This window comes from Nanorana parkeri, unplaced genomic scaffold (assembly GCF_000935625.1).
Source record: "Nanorana parkeri isolate BGI_ZX_2015 unplaced genomic scaffold, ASM93562v1 scaffold445, whole genome shotgun sequence".
In the NCBI taxonomy this organism is placed as follows: Eukaryota; Metazoa; Chordata; class Amphibia; order Anura; family Dicroglossidae; genus Nanorana; species Nanorana parkeri.
Window position 1 is genome coordinate 869,429 of NW_017306713.1, and position 27,274 is coordinate 896,702.

Consider the following 27,274-nt stretch of genomic DNA (forward strand, 5'->3'; position numbering starts at 1 on the left):
TATGCTTTAAGTTTCTGCAGCCTTTCGCAGAATCCAGGTAGCAGACAATGACTGGCCTAGGTGATTTGTTGTCTTGTCTCACTGCCCCAATATATGTGCCCTTTCTTCTCTACATTGGGTAGGCAGCCCCAGAACTTGTGGGATAGCAGTCAAGCAAAATTTCTTATGATCATTCCGATGGATAGATTGAGGCGAGTCCCACCACCAGAAGATTGTTTTGGCAGGACCTGTTCTCCAGGTCATCTACTTTATCCGCCTTAAAAAGTATTTTGTTTGTTGCAGCAAGGGAGGATTGCAGGCTCCCAAGTGCGTGATTCTGGTCTTGGCTTCCACTAACCACTCTCCTTGTTTTAAATCTGGGGGCTAAATGTGTTTTTGTACTGCCTTGTTTAGTGCATGGGAGATGTCAGGTTTATAATGTTGTGCTGCACCAGCTAATTGTTTATGGTCTATATAAATGCCAGAAGAGATAGACTCCCCATTGGCGTCTTCCTCTAGGCTGTGAGAGGGCACCAGATTTTGGTATGGACGCAGCCCATGGAGGTTCCCTGTAGAGTACAGTACTTGTAGAGCTGTTTTTCTGGGACAAAGCTGTGAAAAGGCCATGAAGGAGAGAAGGCAGAGTCCAGTGTCTTAGTCCCTCATGGGCTTGGACCGGAAATTGCACGGTTTTGCTGCTTTTATATTGTGGAAAACATTTGTGATTGGACAACATTTTTGTAATCTGTCCAGTTACCATTTACTTTAATATCTCTTGCTGTCGATAGATATGAAGTTGTCAGCCAACGTAACAGAAATCTGCTGATTTGGGTAAGGATGTTCTCTTTGAATCACGAAACAGGTGGGAACCATACCCATAGGAATTTATGGGATTTCACTTGCTGAGCGTTTTTCAGCGCTTCGATCAGCTCAGGTGTGAACCTAGCCTAAGAGAAAAATCTAAGTACAGATGCACTCATAACTGTAAATATATTTGTAATAAGTGCTGAAGCACATGTTTTTTTCTTTAGGCATTAGGATTCCCATTTAATTACCCAGATATTTTTTCCCCCTTTAATTACTCAGAAGTAATCCAAAAAGCATATTCATTGTTCTTGTGTGTTTTGTGATCCTTGCAAGTTTGTTTAGTTTTTGCATGTTTTTTTCCATTAGCACACAGTTTTGCCTTATGTTTGCATTTTGTGTTTTTTGCCTTTGGTGTAATTGGGCTAACAAACAGTATGTTAATGCTTAATTCTTAATGTGTGAAATACAGTTTATAGTCTCATGATATGGTATTTAATTTAGTATCCGGTTTTCTTTTTGTGTATTTTAGCTTTAGAAAAGAATGACACATTTTTAATTGTAAATATCACTTACAATAAAGGTGGTCAGTAAATTGCCCATAATGTTCTTTTATATCATAGAATACTATCTGGGTCAGAGGGGATGGACAGATAAACTCTGCCCCCTGCCTCTTTGCATACAATGAATTCCATTTCAAATTGTTATATGCTGCCTGATATCAGTGTGGTTGAGTATATGCTTTTCACAGTGATACATTGAAGGAGATTTCAGCAAGGAATTGCATTTCCGTGGTTTTAGAAAATGTATGAATATGAGGTGATGAGCGCTGAAAACCTATTTCTGTTGATGGACAGCATACTACAATCCTTCAGTATTCACTTGGAGTTTATTGGCTGAAACAGTTCTGGCCAGAAATGCCTGTGATTAGATTGGAAAGACAGGCTAGCAACAGTGAGCTGCAGCCAATAATCAGTTATGTGCCAAGCAGAATGATTACTTCCCACATAAACATACATGCTTGTAATGTGCTCTGCATACATAATTATAGTACAAAGGATCAGTAAGAAGAATGTTGCAGTCAAAGCTATGCATTTTGTAGATCAGTGATCCTCATACGTCTGTAAAAGAGAAAATTGTAATTGTAATTCAGAGGACCAGATATTAAAACATGTATGTTTAACTTCCTGTTCTTTAAAGTAATTTTGTGCTTAAGATGCACATCCTTATATGCATTGTATATTACTGAGACTTCAACCTTAAAATAAGCATTCTGTGATGTGGATGAGCTGTTCGTCTTCCACTATCAGACTTATAATTGCTTTTGCTTGCCTGTTCTTCTTTTACAATTCCTCCGCAGGTCCATTACTGGGTCTGTCTGTACTCAGTACTTGCCACAAGTGGTCTTTGATTAGCAGCATTTCAAGCTGCTCGAACTTTCTCAGCTGGTAGTTGCTATTGTTGAGCTTTGCAATAACATACTTCATATCTGAACTACTTGCCAGCTTTCAGTAGCTTGGATGCAGCTCCTGTGGACTTGCAGTGTTCTGTTTAGTGACTGGGCCCATAACCTGTTGGTTATGTGTTTAGATGAAGCATTACGATCTTGAGGAAGGCTGAATTAAGTTTTACTTGCTTAGAAGAATGTTACATCAGAATACAGCATTCTACAGCATATAGAACTTCCTGTATATCATAGATAAACATACATTAGCATAGAGACTAACATAGCACTGCAGCACCATCTACAGCTCAAAAGACAATATTACACGTCTGAATGTCAGTAATTCAATCAATATGCTGTTGCATTTCCAACATATGTATAGGGCTGAATCAACTAATTGATTTAATTGATAATAATAAAAAATTACAATTGTTGTCAATGATTCTCATTAATGATTAGTTAATCCAGATCCTCTGCTTCTCTCCTCCATGCTGGGAGCCGGTGTTTCATCGAGACCCCTACAGCCAGTGCCCAGCGGTGAGGAGAGCTCATCACACACACCGCTGCTGCTGCATCGGCTCTGCATGTAATCCAGGGAATTCCCAGAATCTCCTTTTTGTGGCTTATTGGGATCCCTTTGGTGCAGCCTATCCCTGGGACAGCCCCCCCCCCCCCATGCGGTCTGTGTGTGTGTCTGTGAAGTGGCAAAGGGGGGAGGTGCAGTGCTCAGTGCAGATAGCGGTGGGGTGGCAATAGCCCCAAACAGTAAGGCAAACGCGGCACGTAAATGCGCGAACATGCAGGTTTGAACAGGGCCTTAGGGTACAGTCTTACTTTAGTTACATGCTGCGATCATGTTCTGTTTAATAAACTTTCTAAAAGTAGCCTTTATCTCATTATATAACTCTATTTACAGTATGGTTTCTAAAATAGGGCATATAAAGCACTGTGTTTTAAGGTACTTGGAAAAGATAAACTCCTATTGATTGAGTGAGCTTGGGGATATTTGTAACTTTTCATTCAATTTTGGAATCTCTTTATTACAAAGTAAGATTCTAAATATATTCCTTTTCAACTGTGCCTCTGGGTGTTGCTCCTTTTGAAATGAGTCTTATGATGAGCCTGGAGTATTGTGAACATTGAAATGACTGAGAAACCTAAAATAAAAATTTGAGGAAATACCATCCTGTCCTTAGATCTTGTGCAAGATGTCCCAAAGGCTGGGGGTTTAAGCAAATTATCTGTTTTACTTTTATTAAATAGATTTAGCTAGATTTTGTAAGATGTTTTTAGCAATGCAATAAAAAATAAATGCTTTCCTTGTCTTGTTTAGCAAACATTAATTAAATCTGTCCGTTGGGAAATATGGTGGCAGCAAAGAAAAAGATGTAGTTGCTTGGAAACAGCTTCCATGTCTTTTTCTTTTACTCAACACTTAAAATAGCCATACACTTCAGGATTATGCTGCCTCGTCTTTAAGTTCATCACCATATGTATGTGGTAAGGTGTGGATATTAGATACTTGGGTATGGTCTAGAAGGAACTTACAAAAAACACAGGTTTCAGCCTTCATATTTTTCTTGGAAAAGGTTTTCTTTTAAAGTCTATAATGATTTTGTACATATTTTATTTTTAGGTTCAATAAGTTTTTATTAAGAAAGGTTTTTCAAAGAAATTACAGTACAGTTAGGGAGATCATACATCTTGTACTTTTACAAACTTTGAGGTATAAAGGCAATCTTAGTATTTATGTCCTAATGTTTCACGTATATACCCCCATGAAGAGCATAACAGAACATGGAACAAGAAGGAAAAAGAACAGAGAGAGAAGTTAGGGAGAGAAAAAGAGAAGAAAGCCAAGTAGATAAAGGTATGCAATACAATACAACCAGTAGATTGGAATTCAAAAGTCAGTTCAAGGTTTTTCATATTTTATATTATTTGTTAATGTTGAGACTTAACAGAGTACAAATTTAAAACATATTTTTAATAAAAGTAAGTATGAAATATAAAATACTATTTTGTATTTTAAATCCTGTTTAGTTCTGTAGCCATACTAATTTCAAGCCTGTTGGGGGAAAAAAACGGTTGTTTACATTCTCCATAGATGCATTTAACATATGTAATACTGTAGAAGGGGATGATTCTTCTCAGTTTTCAATCAAAGGGAGCTACAAAGCAAGCATCTTCTTCTGAATTGTTTTCGTAGCTTAAACTTATGAACTTAATAAGCAGCTTAAAAAAAATGTAATACAAATTTAGTTTTCTGTTAATAAGTAATGAGAGTTGCTGCTTCTGTCCAACATCTGTTAGTCTTCTTTCTGTAACTTCATATAGCAACTTCGACACAGTGGTCTATTTATCAGTGCTTTCACCCAAGATTCACCTATTTTTCTAATTTCATCTTATGTAAAAAATTGGTGTCTCTTGGGTGAAAACATTGATAAATAGATCCCACAATTTCCAAAGCTATGCTACAAAAAATAGACTGTGAATTAAAAGAGACGCTGGAGTAAGGAAGGCTGGACTGTGACTCTGGGCTGCATGCAAAAACGAGAAGCAAATCAGAAGTGCCCAAAATCAAAAATACATTTATTGATATTTGGAACTAAAAGTAGAATTTTTATTTTAAAGTTTTTGTCATACTTTGATCCTTTTGAACATATCTGTCTGAGCATGTATTTCTTTTTGGTCATGAAGTTATGGCAAATCCCCTAATGTTGCTATCGATTAAATATAGAGCTAACTTGACAAAGAACAGAAAGTCTTAGGTCAGAGAAAAGCATATTCCAGACTGAAGATCTCCTTCAGAAAAAAAAAAATGAATGTGATTGGCTTGCATTAGATTGACTGCAACAACAGGTTGTTGTGTGTTTCCTTGTTCTTTCACATGATTATTTTAGACATAAAACATCAGCAGAACACATCAACAATATATATAATGTGTACTGTGGTGAGAGCGAGAGAGAGATTGTATATGTGTCACGCATTACTTTTTTTGTTTTAAAGTTTACAGTATATTTTGCACTGTTGTCAATAAAACCTTGTGAAACAAAATGATCAAGACATCCATGCCAGACCGGACAGGCAGGGCCTTGACGTCTGTTTAGATTATACTGCAGCTAAGCAATACAGTTTGATCCAGGATCTGACCCAGCCAGTAACTGGACAATGAAGGAGCAGAAGCACAATGATTCCCATGCCCTTAACTTCAGTAAGCATTTTATTCAGATACGTATAATAGTTCTGTGTAAAATATGTTTTTTTTTTTTAATAAATACATAGCTAGAATAAAGTAACCTGTTAGAGAAGAAGAATTCTATCAAGCAGCAGTGTTGTCACTCTAGGGCAGGACTACAGAAACCACCCTCTCTCCTCCCTCTCTCCTCTTCTACACAGCATAGATGGTAGGGGTTTTGTAGTCCTCAGAGTGCTTAAAAATCTCAATGTTTTTATTTTTCTGGTTTGAGACTGGGCTGCGATTTCCCATCGAGCTGTGATAAAAAGCTGGAAGTTTGGGTTTAGTATTAGTATTAGTAATTCTGTGTGATGGGGGTGGACAAGGTAGAAAAGTGAGCTTTGGGTATGAGGCTAGAGATGTATAATGTATCTAAAATCTCATAGTTCTTTCAGTTAACATTTTATACATTAGTGGTAATTCTGCCAGATTTATTCTTTTTAAACCATCTAGTATCAAGTGGGATTCCTCTTTAAGCTGGCCCAATTAAGGTGACACTAAATTCAGGAGCTAAATCTTAAAAATGCATTCAAGTACCTTAACTACTAACAAAAATGTATCTTATTTGTGTATCACTCAGCTGTAGATCCTCAAAATCTCTAAATTGGTGCTGACACTGTCCTTCCTTCTGGAGGGTGGCTACTTTTGTTCTCCATGGTCCCTGTATGTGTTGTAAAGTAGCCCCCTCCAAGCTCACTCCTGTGATGGACTACAAACTCATGTTTAGTTTACTAATTTGTATTGAGATTGTAGTCCATCATGGGATACAAATAAGCTATATATTTGTTAATAAGTAAGGTCATTGAATGCATTTTAAGATTTATCTCCAGAGTTTGAATTCACTTGTCTAGCATTAACAGGATCAAGTTATACATTCTAAAAGCATATTGACTGGCAAGATATTTGATTGTGGACACTTTATTCATTAAAAAAAGAGAGAAAACAGCCACAAGATGCACATTTATTAGAGTTGCATTCATCAAATACTTAACTCAATTCACTCATCAAATACTTAACTCAGTTTGAGGTTATACTCAAACCTTCCACATGCTAAACTTTTATGTTCACACCCTTATTCCTTCTGGCTGCTTTGTTGCTCTTCATGGGATTTGCTTTCCCTCTAACATGTGAGAAATCATATGAGATTGCTGCTACAAAAGCACCTTACTTTAAAAAGTTCTTGTTTTTCTTTTTTGGAATAAGGAAAAGGACTGTTCAATAATATTTACTGGAACATACAATCTTAGGAAAGAGTATTACTTGCAAGTAAACACCTAAAATACATTTCTATTTCTTCAACTTGTCAGTAGCATCATGTAGTGGTCTAGTGGAGGCTATTTTTGAAGAAGAATAATATAATTCCAATTTTTGGTAAAGTTTTTTTAGTCCCTTTTTGTATGCCTGCACTTGGACATGAAAGTGAGTTCATTTCTAATTTTTCACCTTTTAATATAAGCAAGCCTATACCTAAAAACACAAAATGTATATATTGCAGCTTACCTTTCCTTAACTTAGTTTATCTGCGTTCGTTTTTAATTTTCGGCTTTTCCACTTTATTTCACCTGGTAATGCTGCGCATAACACACTTCCTGTCCCTTTGTGGCTACATGTTGCCTTTGTGGCTTCTCCATGGTATCCATGAAGGCAGCCTTGGATGTCACGCAGGCTGGACTTTAACTACCTCCCATCCATGGCCATTCCTGAACGGCCGGACGGGAGCCTTATAGGAGCGGGAGGCGTCTTAAGACGTCCTGCCCCTCCCCCCACTCGTGCGTGGTGCCCAGCGCGCACACGAGTGGGGAAACTGTCAGCAATGTAAACAGCGAGCGATGGCTGTTTACATTCAAGCGATCGGGCGTCTCTAGAGACGCCCGATCGCTTGTAGTAGCTGCGGGTGTGCGGCCCCCCTCATCCCCGCCATCTCCATCACCGGTGCTGCCGGTCCCGAGATCCGGTGCTGCTGGGACCAGCACAGCGACGCTGTCAGTGGAGTTCAAAGGGAGATCATTACACGATCTCCATTTGATCTCCTCTCTGTTCCCCGAATGCAGGAAGTGATGTATATTACATCACTTCCTGCATTCAGTGTCACTCTCCGGTTACAGATGCCGGTGAGAAGCTGATGAAGCAGATCTCTGCTTCATGAGCCTCTCTGGGGGACCTTGGGTGACATTATGGGTCTTAGAGACCCCTGATGTCTTCATAACGAGGACGTGTCATGTGAATTGGCTATCACATAGGGGATTTCTTAGTTCCCTATGTGATAGCAATAAAGATAAGTGTAAAAAAAACTAAAGCATAAAAAAATAAAGAAGCTAAAAAAAAAGTCACAAATAATTTTTTTTTTAAATAACACAAATTTGTTTTTAAAGTTTCCCCCCCCCACATACACACACATACACACGCAAACATGCGTCGGGTGCGCCAACATGCGAAAACGACAATTCCACCTAATGTGTCGCACATGTTACATATCACCGCGAACGTCGGAATGAGAGCAATAATTTTACGGCCATTAATTACTCATAACAGTAAAAGCTTTTAAAAGCTTTTAAAGCGTCGCCTATGGCCAATTTTTGGAGTGGTAATTTTCTGCGATTTCGCAGGCACACACAATTTTAAAGCTTGACAAGTTTGGTATCTATTTACCCGACGTGACCCCGTCTTTTATATTTTAACCAAAAAAATGGGGTGATAATAAATGTTTCATTACATTTCATAGGGAAACAGGTTTTTTTTAAAAAAATGTTGGGTACTTTTTTTGTTATATAGTAAAAAAATAAAAACCCCAGTGGTGATTAAATACCTCCAAAGGAAAGCTCTATCTATCCCCAAAAAATGGTATGAAATTTGTTTCAGTACAGCGTTGCATGACGGAATAAATGTCAGTGAAAGTACTGCAGCGCTGAATACTGAAAAATGGCCTGGCCAGGAAGGGGGTCTAACACCCCGGTCTTCAAGTGGTTAAACATGTCTGCCTGTGTTCATCTCCTTTATATGATATATTGGTGGGACTAATAGTTTACAAAATAGATAACATTGTTTATGTTTCTTTTTCAGTTCGCATGATATAACAAGGACATTGTATTTCTGGCAAGATCAACAGATATTTTCTGTACTTGCTAAAAATTTTCTTAGTCTGAAAAAAGTAAATGAGCCATCACATCTGAGGACTGGTAAACTTTAATATATTACATTTTTGTTTTTGGGTAAGATGCACTTTAAAGATTAAAAACAGAATCCATCTGTTAAAAGTCTTGTGTATGTTTCAAAGGTTTAAATGAAGACAGATTGAAAACAGTCTGTGTGGCTAATTGTGTGGCTATATGCAGTGCCCTAGTGAGGTCGCTAAGTGCTTGTTTCATACTAATCAAGGACTGGTTTACAAATCTGTTCCTAAAGGACACACATATGAAATGAAACGGCAGGCATTTAAGTACCAGAAATCACATAAAAATTACTCTAACCTCAGTGTTACTAATTTTACAATGCGTCAGCTTCCCTTTAAGTAAGGAGTGCAGAACATAAAGCATATCTAAATCCAAGAACAAAAATGGAATATATTGCAGCTTACCAGTCCTTAGATGTGGTATAGATGTGGTGTTAGGATCCAGAATAGCAGCTCCAGTGCTCACCTGCGGGTGTTTCCCAGCTGCCAGTACTTAGCCATCACCTGGTGCTTCCTGGGAGGATATTTAAACCCTCCCTGCAGTCAGGATGATGGCTCAGTATTGTTTCCTGTGAGTCCTGATCCCAGTCCTGAAACTTGAACCCTGATGGTTTCCTGTGAATCCTGAGTCCCCAGTTCTGTCGCCATATCCGGTGAACCCTGCTTTCCGTCCAGAGTCCTGTTACCAGTCCTGAACCCTCTTTGTGTCCCGAGCTCGGTTACCCATTTGCAGTCCTAGATACCTCCTGTTGCCATTACCTGCCTCTCCTCCTGTTGCCATTACCTGCCTTTCCTCCTGTTGCCATTACCTGCTTGTCCTCATGTTGCCATTACCTGCTTGTAGTCTTGTTGATGTTACTTATTTATGTTTGCTTTTGGGTGTTGTTTAGTGTTGCTGTTTATTAAACCGTATATAATACATTCTGCCCTGTCAGGTGTGGTCATAAGTGTTCGGTCTGCCTGTGTGGGTAGCTGCGCAGGTGTGGGGTCACCTGTGCCGGTATCCCTGACATGTGGTGACTATATTATTTTTTAAAGATTTTTTCCCCTTTATTTTTCCCTTGTGAACCATACTGTATCAAGAAGCAGGACTACAGAAACCACACTCTCTCCTCTTCTCCACAACACAGATGGGAGGGATTCTGTAGTCTTCATGGATAAATGGGAACTCAACTGACAAGATATCTGGCAAGATCCTGAGATACTCTGTGACCCCAATCTCTTTCAGTCAAAAGTAAATTAAAAAACACAAAAAATAAATACATTAAGATATAAAGTGCTGTCACAAGTCAGTTACACCTTGGTGTGCAATACAATTCAGATATTCCCTCCTTGCTATATTTTCATCTTTTGGCCCAGTGATGCAAACTGCTCACATGGTCACCATCATAAACAGCTTGTATATATTGTTAATTCACACAATATGGTGCAACACAATATTCCATTTCATAGAGGGTAGCAAATAAGCATTCACTGTAATAACCTGCTGTCAACTGAGGTGATCGAGGATATCACCTTATTAATTGATGCATATCAGTGCTTCCATTAGGCGTGAGTGAAACTGGCTGATTTCACATTGACGAAACTTACAATTTTTTTTTGTATAATTTCACCTGTAGGCAAAATTAATTTGAATCAGTCAAAAGGGTTCCATTATGTTTGGGTTTTTTAGGCTTGTTAAAGGAGAACTATGAGATGAGTGATTTCCACTCACCTCATAGTTCTAGCCGACCTGTGACAATGAGACTGTCACAGGTCGGCTCAGTAGATCGGGCAGGTGAGCGAACACATACCAGGATCGCTCACCTCTAGATGCTGTCACGGCTCTCTGCCGTGACAGGGGGAGGGCTGGGTCCCCCTCTCTGATCTGCCAGCGCTGACTGGCGGAACGGACGGGGGAGGGGGCGGGTACAGCTGGCTCTGCCTCCAGATAGGCAGAGCCAGCTGTCACTCACGCAGCTGGGCGGATCCCGTCATCTACGTCGGGATCCGCTCCGGCTGCGGCGTCTCAGTATACCGCGAGCTGTAGCTCTCGGTATACTGAGCTTAGGGTAACGGGAGGACGCTAGTTTGTGTCCTCCCGTTACTCTAAGGAGAACTGTGGGGAAAAACACTGACCCAATAGTTCTCCTTTAAGGGCTTTTCTTTGTTTTTGAGTTTTTATTACTTTGCTGTTGCCAATTACAGACTTAAAAGAGATCTTTATATCAAATCATTTAGAGGTCATTTCAAATCATATAGTGATACATTTGGTATCACTATATCATAGCATTTTTGAGTCCAATTAATCCTTATCCCATTCTAAGCCCTGATGAAGAGGGTTTTGTTTAATCGAATTGTGAACAATTAAAGGCATTTTTTTGACTCTTTCATCTTTTGGCTTGACACCTTTTATTTCTGAACACTGCAATACATTATCAAAAATTACCTTTGCATTTCAGTGTCCATCTTATTTTCTTAAGTAGCCAAAAATGTTAGTGTAATTTCCTTGTTTCTATGACAACACTGTTTTTGTATAGCATCCCCCTAAAATCTAATTTACTTATGTAACTGCTTAAAGGAGAACTATGGGGTCAGTGTTTTCCCTCAAAGTTCTCCTTAGGGTAACGGGAGGACACAAACTAGCGTCCTCCCGTTACCCTAGGCCCAGTATACCGCGAGCTACAGCTCGCGGTATACTGAGACGCTGCAGCCGGAGCGGATCCCGACTTAGACGACGGGATCCGCCCAGCTGCGTGAGTGACAGCATCTCAGATATTTTTATCTCTTAAGCTCTTACACCAGTACACCGCCTATAAACAAGAGAATTGTTTACATTTCGGCTATGGGCCTATTGATTTTGCAGTAACTTTGTCATTACTTAAAATAACAAAGTAATACATAATATATTTTTAGGACAAACTTGTTTTTTTTTTTTAAATGTAAGCCTTAGACAAAAACACAAAGCAAAATGACAGGACGTAGTAGTGTACACATGCCTTATTTACTTCCATGAAGTGTGTAGCATGTTAATATAACACTGGGTGGATTATGTGAATGTAGGAGACCGGCACTAAAACTTGTAATGGCTTGTAAAACTCTGCAGTAAAGTTTGCTGAAATTATTGAAATATATGGAGCTGAACTAGACAGGGTTTTGTTTAATGGAAAGCAGAATTACACCTTAAACTACTGTGTAACAGGTTGCTGTAACTTACTTTGCATAACATATCTTATTAAGCTCATTCTAATTAACCATTTTCATGCCCTTTTTTTAATGTCTTAAAATGCAAGTGTACAAGGTTTTCCAGAATAACACTGTCCTCTCTTTCTTTTAGCTGTTACGCGAGTTGAAGCACCCAAACGTAATTGCATTACAGAAAGTATTCCTGTCTCACAGTGACAGAAAAGTTTGGCTACTCTTTGATTATGCAGAACACGATTTGTGGGTAAGTCTGCAGTTCAATACACTTTTGAAAGCAATTTTTTTTCATAAAAACGCAAAAAATATAGGGTACATCAATGGCCGGCAATAGTTTTACCTGAATTATGTTTCAAAAATCAAAGTCTACACCTTATTTTTCTGCAAATAGTTATCGATTATGCAACCAAATTGTATGAATTACCAACAAACCCATACTTACATTGAACTTGTGCCCATATTATGCACACTATAATATTTACATTTTGTTAGCAAATAGTAAAAGCGCTTTAAAACAAGCCCTCATTCACCTTTTGTTTCTATAGCCATTGCAGAGAAATATATCTTCAAAGTTAACAGAGGCATGAAATCCCACCCCCAGAAGAGACACAGTATGTCTTTTCTGCAATAAACTTCTTTCCTGCTCACCTTTCTCTCCAGCCGCCATCATGGGCCCCATGCACGCTTCGGGGAAGGGCTTGTCCCAGTCAGCACTCCCATACAGACGCAGCGTTCCCACTTGGCTGAAACTGACGTCTGATGACATGAAGGAACAGATCTACAAACTGGCCAAGAAGGGTCTGACCCCATCCCAGACTGGTGTTATCCTTGTCCATATACATGACAAAACTTCAGTAAATGTTAATGCTTTTGAGTGCGTGTATGTGCAATTTACTAAAAACGAAAGGGTGTAGATCCATCCCTGTAGTGGGAATGCACTGCCAGTCAGAACATAAATCTAAGAGCTTAAGGAGTTAATAATTGCTTTATTCAAACAATAATAAGGGCTTGTGTAGATGAGCATGCATTTAAGTACACTCCGCTCGCATTTGAGATCAATGTGAGATGGTTTTGAGCTCTTCCATTCCCATTGACCTGCATGGGGAGAAATGCAGTTCTGTTCCCCAAAAATGCCCTTATTCTTTTATATGTCTTCTTTTAGACTTTTACACCTCATGTAAAATAACTGTGTAATAACTTACAAGTATTGTACTTTTAATTCTAGCACATCATCAAATTTCATCGTGCCTCAAAAGCAAACAAGAAGCCCATGCAGCTGCCTCGCTCAATGGTCAAGTCTTTGCTGTACCAGATCTTGGATGGAATTCATTATTTGCATTCGAACTGGGTGCTGCATCGAGATCTGGTAAGTGTGTGTGTGGGGATTTAGTGCATAGCAAAACATTTTACATACTTTAAAGAATACGTTAACATGTTATGTAGAAATGAAATATGCTGAAAGGTTGAAATACTAAGCCCCTTGCCACAGGTTAGTAGAAAATGATGCCATTGCCTCGGGATACATCGATACCCTGCTGTATGTGCTCTATACTGTAAGACAGATTTTTAAAATAATGATAAGCAAAGCAATACACATTGAACTACAGCATAACTAGGATAACTAGCATAAGGTAATTTTTTCCCATAAAACACATCCCAGTTTTGATTTAGACTTCTGGTTTCCTATTGGATTTGGTTTGTGGAAACCTGCCTCAGGTCTTAGGGTGTGGTAGTTCCCCACAGTAGGACCAGGAAGTTCCTCCTGTGGAACTTTGTAGATTCAGGTATCCGCATTGGCTGCATCTGATAGGATACAGTGGCTGTTAGGCCGATAATTTTCTACCCAGCTCAGTTGACTTTTTGTGGTGGTGCTTGCAGGGCCATCGACGACTCAAATTTATCTGTTTCAGCAGGAATAGGCTGAAAGGCGAACTACTCTGTGGCCAGCTTTAAAGTGGAACTATGGGCAAAATCAAAGATGAGAAATACAGAATGACGCAGTGAGTCATTAACATCAAGTTAGAAGAAGTTTTTGCTTTTTTGATTCCCCCTTAAAATTATTTATTACCTGGTAAACCAGCCAATAAGTCTATTATTTTTCAAATTCTTTTTACAGACCAAGCTGTCCAGAAAAAGTGCTGCTGTCCAATGGTGCCTATGTTGCTCCTCCATTGATGCAGTGGAGGAGTGAATGTAGCCACCCCAATACAAGAAGTTTGTTACTGACTGGATTACCAGGTGAAAATAAAGGGGTAAAAAACTGAGAACTAATGCAGCCATCACATCTAAAGATTGCTAAGCTACATCTTTTATGTAAATTGCGATAGTATATTTACATTCTAGATGTTTTACATAAATACTGATGTAACTTAGTGGTGATTGGTTCTCCTAAATGGGAAGCAAAGTCATTATAAAATAACATTGGTACTTTATAGGAACTGGAGCAAAAAGTGGTGCTTGACCCATAGCAACCAGCTGGGTTTCAAAATGTTGTACAATATACGTATGCGCTGCTAAAGAAAATAGAAGTGAGCATTAATAATCATTGTCTTTCTATCTCACGTGTACTGGAAACATTGTGGTGATGAGCTGGCTGGACAATTGAGAAAGATGAACAGTATATTATTAGCCTGTAGAAATGGGATCTCAAAGATTTATAGTCATACAGAAATAGGTATTCTAACCCCAAACTGTCATTTCAAAGAACACAAAGGTTTGCATATGTGCATCATATTTTTTAAGCTTTCATAACTATTTGTGACGGTAAAACATCTGAATATCCAAACATGCTGAACTTAATTAAAAATTGTAATCTGTAATATAAGGGATAACAATAATTACCTTAGATGCACCTTGTTCACCTTGTATGTTCAGCTTATACATGGTTAAGTTAGTGTTTTTTTAAACTTTTGTTTAAAAGCCAACATTTAATTAATTGACCCCTTCGTGACGGGAGACGTACACTGTAGTTACCGCCACAAAGTGCCCAAATGACTGCTCACGTACACTGTAAGTGGTTAGCTATTTGGGGTTCTGTAAGGCTGGTAACCTTCCTGATTGCCCTGAAGCTGGCTCCATGTTAGCGGAAGTACCACTATCGGAGCTTGCTATCGGCGAGTACCAACATACAAGTATCGGTATTGGTACTCGAAAAACCGGTATCTGTGCATCCCTAATTTTGAAGATTTAAAAGTTTAGTGTCACTTTAAGTTAGGGATGCACAGATACCAAGGACTCGTACTAGTACAAGTACTGATACCTTTCCAGCTCCAAGACTAGACTAGAGAAAAACTCAAAGTTAGGAGGCAGCTGGTAGGGGTGCCAGGGCCCAGTCGCAGCTGCATCCGCATCCGCTGCAACCTTGGTAGTTCCCGTGAAAATGCCAAGTATCGGCACTGGTATCGGTACATCCCTACTTTAAATATAAGTGTGTCTGCTCTTACAATTTTCACTTCCCCTTACAAAATCCCACAAATATATGTTGGCCCTAATGCAGCTTCCTGTGATGGTGTAGCAATGATTCTGCACTGCTCCTAAATTCAGAGCAGAGTTGCCACTCTCAAGTAGGCTGCGCCTGCTTTCTGTACAGTGGGATGAAAAAATGTTGCAGGGGTAACTGTTGCTTCACAAGTCTGTAGCTTGTCAAGCAGAACCTGGCCATTCCTAGTCCTGTCCATTGCTTTCTGAATGGACAGCACTGCTTCTTTTGCTGAAACCTTCCTGCTGTGAGCTGGCGAGTCTGAGGGGGCAAGGGTGTAAAACACAAATGAAGGAGGATTTGACTTGGTCAGGGAAGGTGAAGGAGGATTTTTTGTGTAATTTATGAGGTTTGTGCATCACATACTAACTGAATTTGGTACTTGTTTAGACATACAGAAGCATTTAGTCATATTTTGAGTAGTTTCTAAATGTGCATGTACCATTGTGAACTGTAGCAAAATAAACAGGCCTGTGAGCATAGAACTTATTTATTGCAAATACAGTAACATGTTCTCTTGTAAATAGTATGCTAAATACCTTTCGTTGATGTTTAAACTGTTCATAATACACTGCACCTATCTAGCAGAACCCAGGACCTAGTCTGCCTCAAGGTGGCCATACACTTTACAACCATCGCTAAACTTTTGTCTTGCGAGGGTTGTAAAGTATTTTAAAAAACATACGCTCTGCCCATCTCGGACAGCCAGATCGTACTTGCGATCATCGCAAGCCCGCCCCCCTGGGGGTTGGATTCTGATGACTGCAATGAGGGGCGGGCTTCTGATGACTGCAAACGGGCAGTGTGCGTGTGCACACATCGGCCCGTTCAACAGTTGTGGAACAAGCAGGCCACTAACAAGCAGGGTTTTCCAGCCTGCTTGTTCGACGGAAGACGTGCGACTGTACAGTAGAAACGGTCGCACGCCTTCCATACACTTTGCGATTATCGTACCATCGCGGGATTTCCGATAATCGTACAGTGTATGGGCACCTTAAGAGCTAGCAGGCACTGTTGAGTAGCCTGAGAACATGTGGTTTTGTTGAAAAACAAAAAAGATTCAAAGTCGTCAGCTGGCTCCTATAATTAATTTAGCCCTGGTATAAAACTGATATTAAGTTTATGTAGAGAGAATAAAATATATTTAGCATGCACTTTTAAAAGTAACACTTGCCTTTTAACCCTTCTATAGTGAATTTTAATATTTCTTGTATAGAAAATAAAGTGAAAACATAGTGCCTGTTAATTTCTTATTATCTTGCTTTTTTTTTTTTTTTGTAACAGTTATTGTTTGTGATGTGAATTTTTTTGAGTACTCAGATTTTCAATAGGTTTTATTTTCATTGTGTGCATTAAGAATGCAAGAAGCTTATTTTAGGCCTCATGCGGAATGCTATCAGCATGTAGTCATCTGTCTGTAAGGTAAAACAATGAAGAATGGACTAAGGAAAGTAACAAGTCATTTGGTAAATATTCCCACGGGAACCTAATTCCAAGTCTGCTCTCCAAAACATAGCTCCCACGTTGTTTAAATTACACGCATTGTACACACATTGTTTAATGTTACATTTTTGTAGGGTCAATAATCCAGATATTCCAAATTTTCTGTTCTAATGTTAGCCTTTTTTGTTTGGAATTTGGCAGCATATAATTGGGATTCTGTTTGTCATCTTTGGTACCCTCTTCACCACTGTGTGTGTTATTTTGCTCTTTCTCTAGCCTGTTAGGCTGCAGTTGTTTCTTGTGGTGTCTCTTCTCTCATCTACCTAGTTTGATTTAATCTCTCTGGGTATAAAAAGTATATGCTTTGCAGGGATTGTTGGGGCGCTGTGGGGATTGTCTATACTCCAAGATGGTCTGCCTAACTTTCCTATCAACCTTTATTGCACTTAAAAAGACCTCTAGCCTATGTTATGAAGCTGCTTGAATGTTGCCCATTTCTACCTTTTGCTTGTGTTATGATTTGAATGTCTCCTGCCCTGACCTTTGCCTGTTTACAGAATATACTCTTGCCTATTTATTTGGAGCTTCGCTAAAGTGGTCTTGCTCCACAACAGGTTTCAACAGTGTGGCGAATTTGATGGTTGCAGGTGGAATTCTTGCATAGAAAATAAACCACCTTGCAAAGAACAGGTATTTCTTAGACTTTAGAATTGTTAGAAAATACAGGGCTATTTTATAACTAGGTACGAAAGGAACCAAAAATAAGATTTATTAATACTGGTACAGCAGCTGTATCAATATCAAAAGATATTGGTGTAAAATTGTAAACAGGGAAATACAGCACTATTAACACTTTTTTTAAAAACAATAAAGCATTACAAAGCGCTCAACAACACAATTGAGTATAGAACAGGGCTCAAAGTATGTATATAAACATGAGCGTACATTGTCATACATAGAAAAAGGTTATACATCAGTGAACATTGATAAACGCGAAGATGGAATAGCAATGTTACAAGGATGGATAAATAACAAAGTAGGTATACATAGATTATAATTACATATAAACATTGTCAGGCACTTTGTATAAAGGGGAGGGTGAGAAGGAAAGAAAGAGAAAAAAGGAGGGGAGTAAGAGGAATAGGAAGACAGGCGTGGACAGAGAGAAAAGAAAGATCTAGATTTGCAATATTATTCAGTCAGTCACAATATTATTTCCTTAACCATCGTTCCCAACATTTATGAGAGGTAGCACAGTTATTATAAGTTAGAGCGAATGTGCATTCATAGGAGCATTGTAAGCACTACCAACACTTTCAACTATATAAATATGTGGTTCAGTTTTGATCACTAATCCTTAGGAAGGATATCTTTGAACTAGAGAGATCAGAGAAGGGCAGTGAAATAAGGGAGATAGAGGACCTATGTTTTGAGGATTAACTACAGAAATGAAACATGTTCACCTAAGAGGGGATATAGTTACATAGTTACATAGTATTTGAGGTTGAATAAAGACATATGTCCATCAAGATCAACCTATTTGTGTATGTGTGTATGGTCCTATTGGTGTGTAGTGTGTATAGGTCCATGTGTTTTCTCAATCTTTTTTTTTTTTTTGTAAATTCTTTATTTAAAGAGGTATTTTTTTTTTTTTTTTAGAACTGCGGGTGGAGGAGGCTGGCGTGGAGAGGAAGCGCTGAAGGGATGTCTGAGGGCGCTTGTCTTCGTTAGAACAGAGTTTGGTCTTCTGCGACATCAAAAAAGAGGGTTTGGAATGCCGTGATCAGCTGAAAAGTCTCAAGTGGTAGCAGAGCTCAGGCAATGTGCTTCTTCACTCCGCCATAGCCAGGCCACGCCCCCCGTGTTTTCTCAATCTTAAGAGTACTTGTACCCCTGTATATTATAGTCCCTGAGGAAATCGTCCAATTGCCTCTTGAATGATTCCACACTCTCGGCCGAAATCACAGCATGTGGCAGCGAGTTCCAGACCTTGACTGATCTAACTGATATGATTGTAATATAAAAATGTATTGATGGGGACTGCAGTATCAGGAATAAACTAATACAAATTCCATTAATCTGCGCTTAGGAAAATCAGAAAAATTCAGTTAAACAGCTGCTATATCAAAAAGCACAAAGCTCTTAAATATCTCAAATCAATTGTGCAGCGCTAAGAACTTCCAGTCATTCGGAAATGACACCCCTTAACTTATATAAATGAATGAATACATCAACAGGTGATATCAATTCAATACATAAATACGTGAAAATTATTCATTAATGGTAATACATCAATATAAATCAGTGTATAAAAGAAAAAAAGTTATTCAATAATAATAATGAATTAATAAATTGATATTAGCAGAAATCCATTTGATCAGTCTAATCCAAATGGTGAATAAAATAGTAGATCAGTATAAACTGAATACCCCAAGTGAATAGAAAAACTTCCACATCCAATTCTATATAGGTACTCAAACACCAGTCCGTGCTCCAGACAAAATGTGACTTTTATCCTCGTGACAAAACCCCCAATGGATGTACACTCACCGCAGATAATGACTTTAACTGACAGTCAGCCAGCACTCTCTTAACACATACCAGATGTATAACGAGCACAGTCCGCAATCACCTCCGAGCCGCCAGTGTCCACAAGGTTGCAGCTCGACGGCCGTTTAAAAAAAAAAATAGATCCCTTAGTGTTCATCACTCCCAAAGGACCCAAATATGGAAACATACTCGCCGATTTTTATTTACCCTTTATGTTAAACAAACAGTTCTTATCATATCAGAAAGCAAGACGAATGATATCTACAGTGCTCAGCAGATCATTGCTGGATAATCCTCCATATTCTTCACCACCAACCACTGGAGGGAGGCTGCCGTCCACAAAGATAACTGGGAAGTATCCTCATAGACCATGCAAAACACAGAAAAAACATGCAAAAAAAACAGAAGGACAGCGCCCTTTCCTCGTGTGATACTTTTTATTCAATGCAAAAAGCATACAAGATAAAAGACTACTACTCATGTGTATAATGGAGACAAGCAATATATTGACCCATACATGCAGGGCAGAGCCGAAGGAGCTTTTGGGGGGTTCTCCCTTATTCAGAGCTAACATGTAGTTACCCCCAGTCTGAATTTATACACTAAGTAGCAAACATGTGAACCTAACAAGAGCCAATCACAACTTGAGCTGGAAATAGCCAATCAACTGCAGACAGCATACAGAGACACAGAATAGCAGCGCCCAGAAATCACTACAATAACCGCCCCAAAATAACTAGACAGATATCGATGAATTAAACTTAATAAACCGCCATCACATACTGGATTCTTGGTCCTGAACGTCCGTCTGTTATAAAAGCTCCTTGTTTGGGAATATTTATGAATATTTATTTATTGATTTCTATAGGTGTGTTAACTTATATGTATATACAATTAGTACACATATGTATATACAATTAGTGGTACATGTGGGCACTGCTATTCTGTGTCTCTGTATGCCAGTGACGTGCAGTGGAGTCCTCGCCGGGTGAGGCATTTCCCCCAGCCCACCTCTGCCCCACCCCTGGTCTGCCCCCAATCCGGTCGCCGAGCTGTGTGGAGGAGGGAGGGAGAAAGGTGGAGACATGGAGGAGCCTCCCTGTTCCTCACATGCTCGTCACTCGTGAGGCATCAACATTGATGTTTTTTTTTTGATTGGACAGCTTGGATGCAATCCAGCTTGCCATTGGTCCAATTCATCCACAGAGCTCAAGCCTCTAACATAGAGAAGAGGCTGTTGCAGATCTTTCCTCACTATGTTAGGTTACACAAGCAGTGGGGAAGCCCGTTGTTGTGCAACCTAACTTAGCTGTCAAAAGCCGGATGCAGCGCTGCCTGTAATTAACAGGCAGCACTCCGTCCATGACAGGTTACACAGCGGGGAGGCTTTCCCTGCTGTGTAACCTGTTAGAAGCCGCTCTAAATGGAGAAAAAGCTGTCAGCTTCAGACTTGAAGCTGACAGGTTTTTCCCTCATAATACTAGGTGAGGCTCTGCCTCCCCTGCCTCCCCTGACCGCACATCCCTGCTGAATCCTCTCTGCTATTTGTTAAACAAATATGCATATATGGGAAACAAACCAGTCCTGTAAATAGTTGTATATGTTTCTCTTATTTATATTAGGATATTACAAATTACTATCAGGTGGATAATTAAAGTGACATTAAACCCTCAGATTTTTTTAACATAAAGAATACTATAATGTGTGCCTTACTGTAATCCATGGTTGTTTCCCATCTCTTTGCTGCTCTTCCTTTTAAATCTGTATCTGTTCTCATGCTCTGCAGAACTTCTGTTTTGCAGCAGACTGCCTTGTCTCAGGAATGGATACACGGTGTCTGTGTATAGGTTTGTATAGGCTTGTAACCTGAGCCAGCACTACAGGAAGAGGCCCTGAGCTGAAAAGGGAAGTTCTCCCCAAGCATGAGAAGACATGAGGATTTAAAAGTAAGAGCAGCAAAGAGAAGGGAAACAACCATGGATTACAGTAAGGCACACATTACAGTATTGGTTTATGTTAAAAAATCTGAGGGTTTAATGTCACTTTAAGTAACAACTGCCGAGTCCACCTACAAACATGCCCTTATTCTTAGGACTCTTGTAAAATAGTCCTGGCAGTTTACTATTGCTTAAAAAATTGTATTCTGCCTCATTACGTTATACAAAGCAGTTGAGATTAAGAGCCTTTTTCTTTGCATTGGTAACATTGTTTATTGTGCTGTGTTCTCCCACTCCACTGTAGAAGGTTTTTCTTCCAAAGATTATAGTAAATTACCAAAAAAAAAAGTATCGGCGGGGATTTTGCAGTCTAACATATTGATAATGATAAGTTATACATGAGAACTCTGTATAGCTGCTTTTGTTTCCATGGAGACCCAGGCTTTTTCCTCTGAGCAGCATCATGAGCTTGTGTTCTCGGCTGCCACTGGGATTTTACTGTAAAGAAAACTATTTTGGAACAACCAAAAAAACAAAACAGTGAAGTGACTAATGTTGACTTGTTTCTTCCCGAAAACCAGTATTGCTTTTCTGACATGCATACTTTTTCTTCTTGCCTTTTTAATATAGTTAAGTGAATGCTTACCTTCACGGTACAATTTTTTTTACAAGCAGCGAGCTAAGCTGTGAATCTCTTGTGATATATGGTTGAAAAACTAAGTATGGTTGAATAACTAAGATGAGCATAATGAGCATTTAGAAGCAGAGGTCAAAGAGCGCTTTCAGAATGTTTCACAATTTCTATTGTTTGACTGTACAATCTGTGCAGAATAGAAGCAGTAGAAGGGAAAATAATTTTCATGGGGAGTACAGCTCCTGTGAACTGCTACAGGTGCTCAGCAGTTTTTGTATGTTTCATCAACATACATACAAACTATTGCTCTTCATGGCCTACATTTATTGTTTAGTTCTCTGACTTCCTTATTAGCTGTTTTTTAGACCAGTTGTACTGTTTTAAAGTGAAGATTTTATAAGTCTACTGCAGCAGCTGTTGCCTTTATAAGTACAAAGTGCTTAGCACAGTCATATTCACACAGATGATGTCCTGTTCCTTCTTTTACTAATTTGAAAAGGGGACATCTGTCATTAAGTTAAACCTGTTGTTGCAAAGCTGCCATACAGTGCTTTGCATAAGTATTCATCCCCTCACCATGTTTTCCATGTTTTAAATTTTTGAAAGCTGAATTAAAAATGGACTAACATTTTTGCAAGGGGCATGAAGCACGAGATAATACCATCAAGACAATCCTGCTTATGCAACATGCCCAAACTTCAAAAATTTCTATGGACTTTTTGTCAGTTGATGCCGACAAGGCATTTGATCCCCTGATTTGGCGTTTCCTCAAACACACACTGCTACAGGTGGGTATACTCCCTAATATATTATGGCACTGTACTCTTGCCCGTCAGCTCGCGTTCAGGTATTAAGATCTCCAATGGCACTTGTCAAGTGTGTCTGTTGTCTCCTATCCTGTATGTGCTCACTATGGAGCATTGCTTTGAGATAAAATCCAGCTATACAGGGCTTATTTGTAGGCCCTCACCAGGTTAAGTTGGCTCTGTTTGCTGACGACTTGTTAATTTACGTACTTTACCTCATATTGCCATGCCTTCTATCCTCCAAGAGTTTACTAGTTTTGTATCTGTTTCGTATCTGTTCTACCTCCATGAAGTACCTAGGAATCTACCTTTCCTCTGACTCGACTTGTCTTTACTTAATTATAAGCCTCTGCTTACAAAAACTGCTCAGGATCTTACCACCTATGACCGTAAGACTATATCCTGGTTGGGTAGGATTAATGTGCTCAAAACGGATGTGGTGCCCAGGTTCCTTTACCTCTTTCAAGCGCTACCCCTTGTACCGCCTTCTCTTTATTTGAGAAAGCTGCAGCAGGTCTTCACAAAGTTTATTTGAGGCTCGTTATGCCCCCGTGTTAACTATAAGTCTCTGTCCTTACCTAAGTGCAGGGGTGGAGCAAGTGCACTAGACATTCATTTTATCATACAGCCTCGGTTTTGGTACACATTACAAATTGGTTTAATTGGGCCAAAGATAAACAGTGGGTTCGGTTGGAAGAGATCGTTGCAGACTCTGACCTTCAAGCCTTACCTTGGGTTCCTCCTATTTCCTGCTCTATGTCCTCTTCCCTTCCCGCTTTGAGTGTACACACCTTGCATCTTTGGGATCGCTTTGTTTCCAAATATGGCATTTCCATGATTCATCGGCCCCATGACTCCGCTTTGTAACAATCCATCTTTTGCCCCGGCGATGCATAGATCGTCTTTTGGGAGGTGGACCAGAGACTTCCACAGACTCTTGACTGGTTATAGGTCCCTCCTCTTTGAGCAGTCATTCTACCGTCTGTGAATCTTGGCTAGCCGGTAGACAGTTTCATTCAATCGTCTCTTCATTCCCTTGACTGGAGTGCCTGGAAGCAGAGCCTATGGACCTTAATTCCCTCCTTTTACAATCTTCTCCTCCGTCCTGCACCATCTCCTTACTTTATTCTATCCTCTCCTCTATATCCTTTCCAGCCTTGCTACGGTACTCTTCAGTTTTGAAGCCAGAATTGGGAATATCCATCAGTGCCAAGGACTGAAAGAAATCCTTTATACTCTCCCATGCTCTTTCTATTGCTAGTAAGGCCCTTGAAAAGAATCTGAAGATCCTTACCAGGTGGTACTGGTGTCCCGCAGTTCTCCATTGTTTCTACCATGCTGTGCCAGATTCTTGCTGGAGTTGTCAGGATTCCCAGGGACATATAACTCACATATGGTGGAGTTTTCCTCCCATTATGGAATTTTGGCAGAAGGTTTTGGATGTCTATCACAGAGTGACAGGTTTTGAGATCTGTAATGACCCCAAGATTGTATTGCTGTCATTGATACCTGGTTCTCTGAAATCAGTAAAGAGAGGCCTCTTATGGCGGTGGAGGATGGCGACCTTGGCACCCAGGACTCTCAGGCCCCGTTCACATTGATCGATTTATCGCGCGGTAATTCCCGCGATATCGCGGCAAATTACCGCGCGATATCGCTCTCCAATGCTTCTCAATGGGGCAAAGGGTCCTGCTGTCGCGGGTCGTGTGTCGCTACAGCAGGACCCTTTTTGGAGCGGATTTTGCCGCGATTCAAATGCTTTCAATTAAAGCATTTGCGCGATATCGCGCGGCAAATCTCGCAATATCGTGCAAAATGCAAATCGCGCGACAAACGCGCGATTTGCATATCACGGAGTGTGAATGGGGCCTCAGCCAAAGGGGCTGAGAGGGTCCAGAAAGTAAAGCATGTTATAAGGAAGAACCTGGCTTTTCAGGTTCTTCCAGGTTTTCCTAAACGTAGCTGGGATCTGGAGCTCTGGAGATTTCGTAGAGCTCTGGGTGGGATGAGATCTCCAGTCCTGGGGCCAGGTGTTGCCAATGACCAGCTTGGGCTGATCAGATGGCTGAGAGCAGCCTTATTAGGAAGCCAGCCCAGTGCTCAGAGGAGTGTTGGAGTTGTGTGTGCAGGGAGCACACGGACACAGACCACCTCGGGTGCGTGCTGGATGCACATGGAACAGCCAGGGGTGGCTGGGAGCGGTCAGGAAGGTCGGTGACCCGAGGACCTGTGGTACAGACTGCTAAGAAAGCAGAGTGAGTGCCCACGAGGGGAGAGGTCAGGAAGGTCGGTTACCCTATACCTGCGGTACAGACTGCTAAGAGAGCAGAGTGAGGGCTCACGAGGGGTGAGCAGTGTGAGAGTCTTGAAGCTGTGGAAAGCTACAGAGCCATATAAAGGACTGTTTTATGTTGCTGCTGCAAGTTATTTTGTGTTTGCCCTTTAATAAACTGCATTTTACTTGACTTACCTGGACTACAGTGGAGTGTTCTTGTTACAATATATATTCATTCAAAGTTCTTTTACTCACAGTGATGAAACAAAGATGCTTCTCCTCAAAATTAGGCTGCAGTTTATGAGTGAGATATTTGTGGTTTGATTTTTTAAATAATGTATGAAGTATGGTTTATTTCCAGGTGTCCTCAGTCCAGATCCCCTGTAGAAGAATTAGGCAACATAGTTCATTTACAAATTTCCCCAGTCCGGATCCCCAGTTGAAGATTTAGACTAGATTTAGACTAGATTGTAGCATGATTCCTTAAATAACTAATGTAATCATTCTTGCCGTCGTGCTTAGTATTATATTTGATTATGTAAATATTTATAGCCATTACAAGGCAAGAGGAAAAGGATGCCACTTTGAAAACTGAACTAGACACTTGTTTCTCAACCGTTTGCCAGTGCTGTACAGCCTAAAACAATGGAAATAAGTGTATGGTATTGCAGGTTTACACATATTTTCTTTATATATAACTAAAATATACATTTTAGTAGTAAATACCAAATTAAAACCTTACGTGTCCTGTTAAAACTTTGAAAAACTTAAACAGAGCAGTTAAAAATATATTGCTAACTAAACAGATGTATACCAAAATTTCAAATCGAGATCTGGTCATGTAGACTTAAAAGGTTTAACCTTGCTAAGACTGAAAGAATTTTGTATGCAATCATAAATGTAAGTTTAAAAAGGGACAATAAAGAGGTTTATTAGTTTTAATTAAATTGATTTTATGTTTTGCAGAAGCCAGCAAACATCCTTGTAATGGGGGAAGGTCCTGAGAGAGGAAGAGTCAAAATAGGTAAAAAAATATAAATAAAAGGCATAAATGCGTGTGGTTCCCAATACATGAATATGTACCGTATGATCAGAAATAAACAGCTGTTTATGTTAAGGATACACTTTAAAGGACCAGTGAAACTAAAACTAAACACTTCATGTTAAAAGAGCAAATAAATCATTCCTAAATGTGTGCATAAAAGTACCCATTCCTACACAGGAAATTAGATCTTTAATATTTCTTACCTTGCTTTTCTGTAGAAAGGGAAAGCTTCACATTCACTAAACAATTTTCATAACTATATCATTGCTACACAATCAATTTTCTAACTTTATCTTATTAGACCTTACCTTTCATTTCAATCTGCACATGCTGTAATCACAACCTGGAGGTATGTACAGAATTCCCCAAGAAATCTCACTTCTTGATTGTGTAATTGAATCACTGCTTTTGACTAGGGATGCACCGATACTTTTCAGATACCAGTACCGATACTTGGCATTTTCATGAGAACTACCAGGGTTGCATCTGGGGACTACCTCTGGCGCTCCACCACTGTCCTGAAATCATTAGTCTGTATTGTTTTAGAAAAACTGTCACATGACAATAAACAAAAATGTATCAGTACTTGTACTTGTAAGTACTTGGGCAAGTATCAGTACTTGTACTTGCAAAAATGGTATCGGTGCATCCCTTATATATATGTTTATAAAAACAAAATCATACATTAAAACAGAGATGTACAAATCCCAGGAGCTCCGTGTGCTCCTTACAAATGACAGCTGCCTCCTAACTTTGGAATTTTTCTCTAGTTTAGTCTTGGAGCTGGAAAAGTATCGGTACATGTACTTGTACTTGTACCGAGTACGGTACTTGGTATCGGTGCATCCCTACTTTTGACAGCAGCCTGCACTGAGATACTGAGGGTGTTTACTACAGGAACAGAGGCTGTTCATGTATGTCCACTTTGCAACGTGAATGTTAGTGAGTATGGTAAAGCTGTGTTTCCATTTTGGTTTTTTTTTGGTTTTTTATTTTGGTCCCATATTATCAAGTATTCAAAATGAACACATCATCACCTTATTCATCAGCATAGTCTTGCTCGGTAAACAGCCTTTATTTCTTTATGATCAACCACTCTCATTTCAAACATCGCCTGCAATCTGATTTTAACTCTTGGTTACATACTCTCTCATCCACTTCTGAAGGGACATGGACACTGCTGCTGTACACTCTACAGCACTGATATTGTTCTTGTGGTTATAATGCACCCTGACCCTCCTAATTAGGAACCAAACCAGTTTGGGAAAGGCCATAAAAAAAAAAGCAATTTC

At 39.6% G+C, this 27,274-nt stretch overlaps 1 protein-coding gene across 2 annotated transcripts in view; it reads left to right on the top strand.

Moving 5' to 3' along the window:
- CDK19 (cyclin dependent kinase 19) overlaps nucleotides 1-27,274 on the top strand; it is a 132,432-nt gene that overhangs the window by 57,892 nt on the left and 47,266 nt on the right. For both annotated transcript variants that reach the window (XM_018560277.1, XM_018560278.1), the window contains exons 3-5: nucleotides 11,951-12,061; nucleotides 13,040-13,180; nucleotides 25,904-25,961. In XM_018560277.1, the coding sequence (XP_018415779.1) occupies nucleotides 11,951-12,061; nucleotides 13,040-13,180; nucleotides 25,904-25,961 (310 nt within the window). The remainder of the gene's footprint in view (nucleotides 1-11,950; nucleotides 12,062-13,039; nucleotides 13,181-25,903; nucleotides 25,962-27,274) is intronic.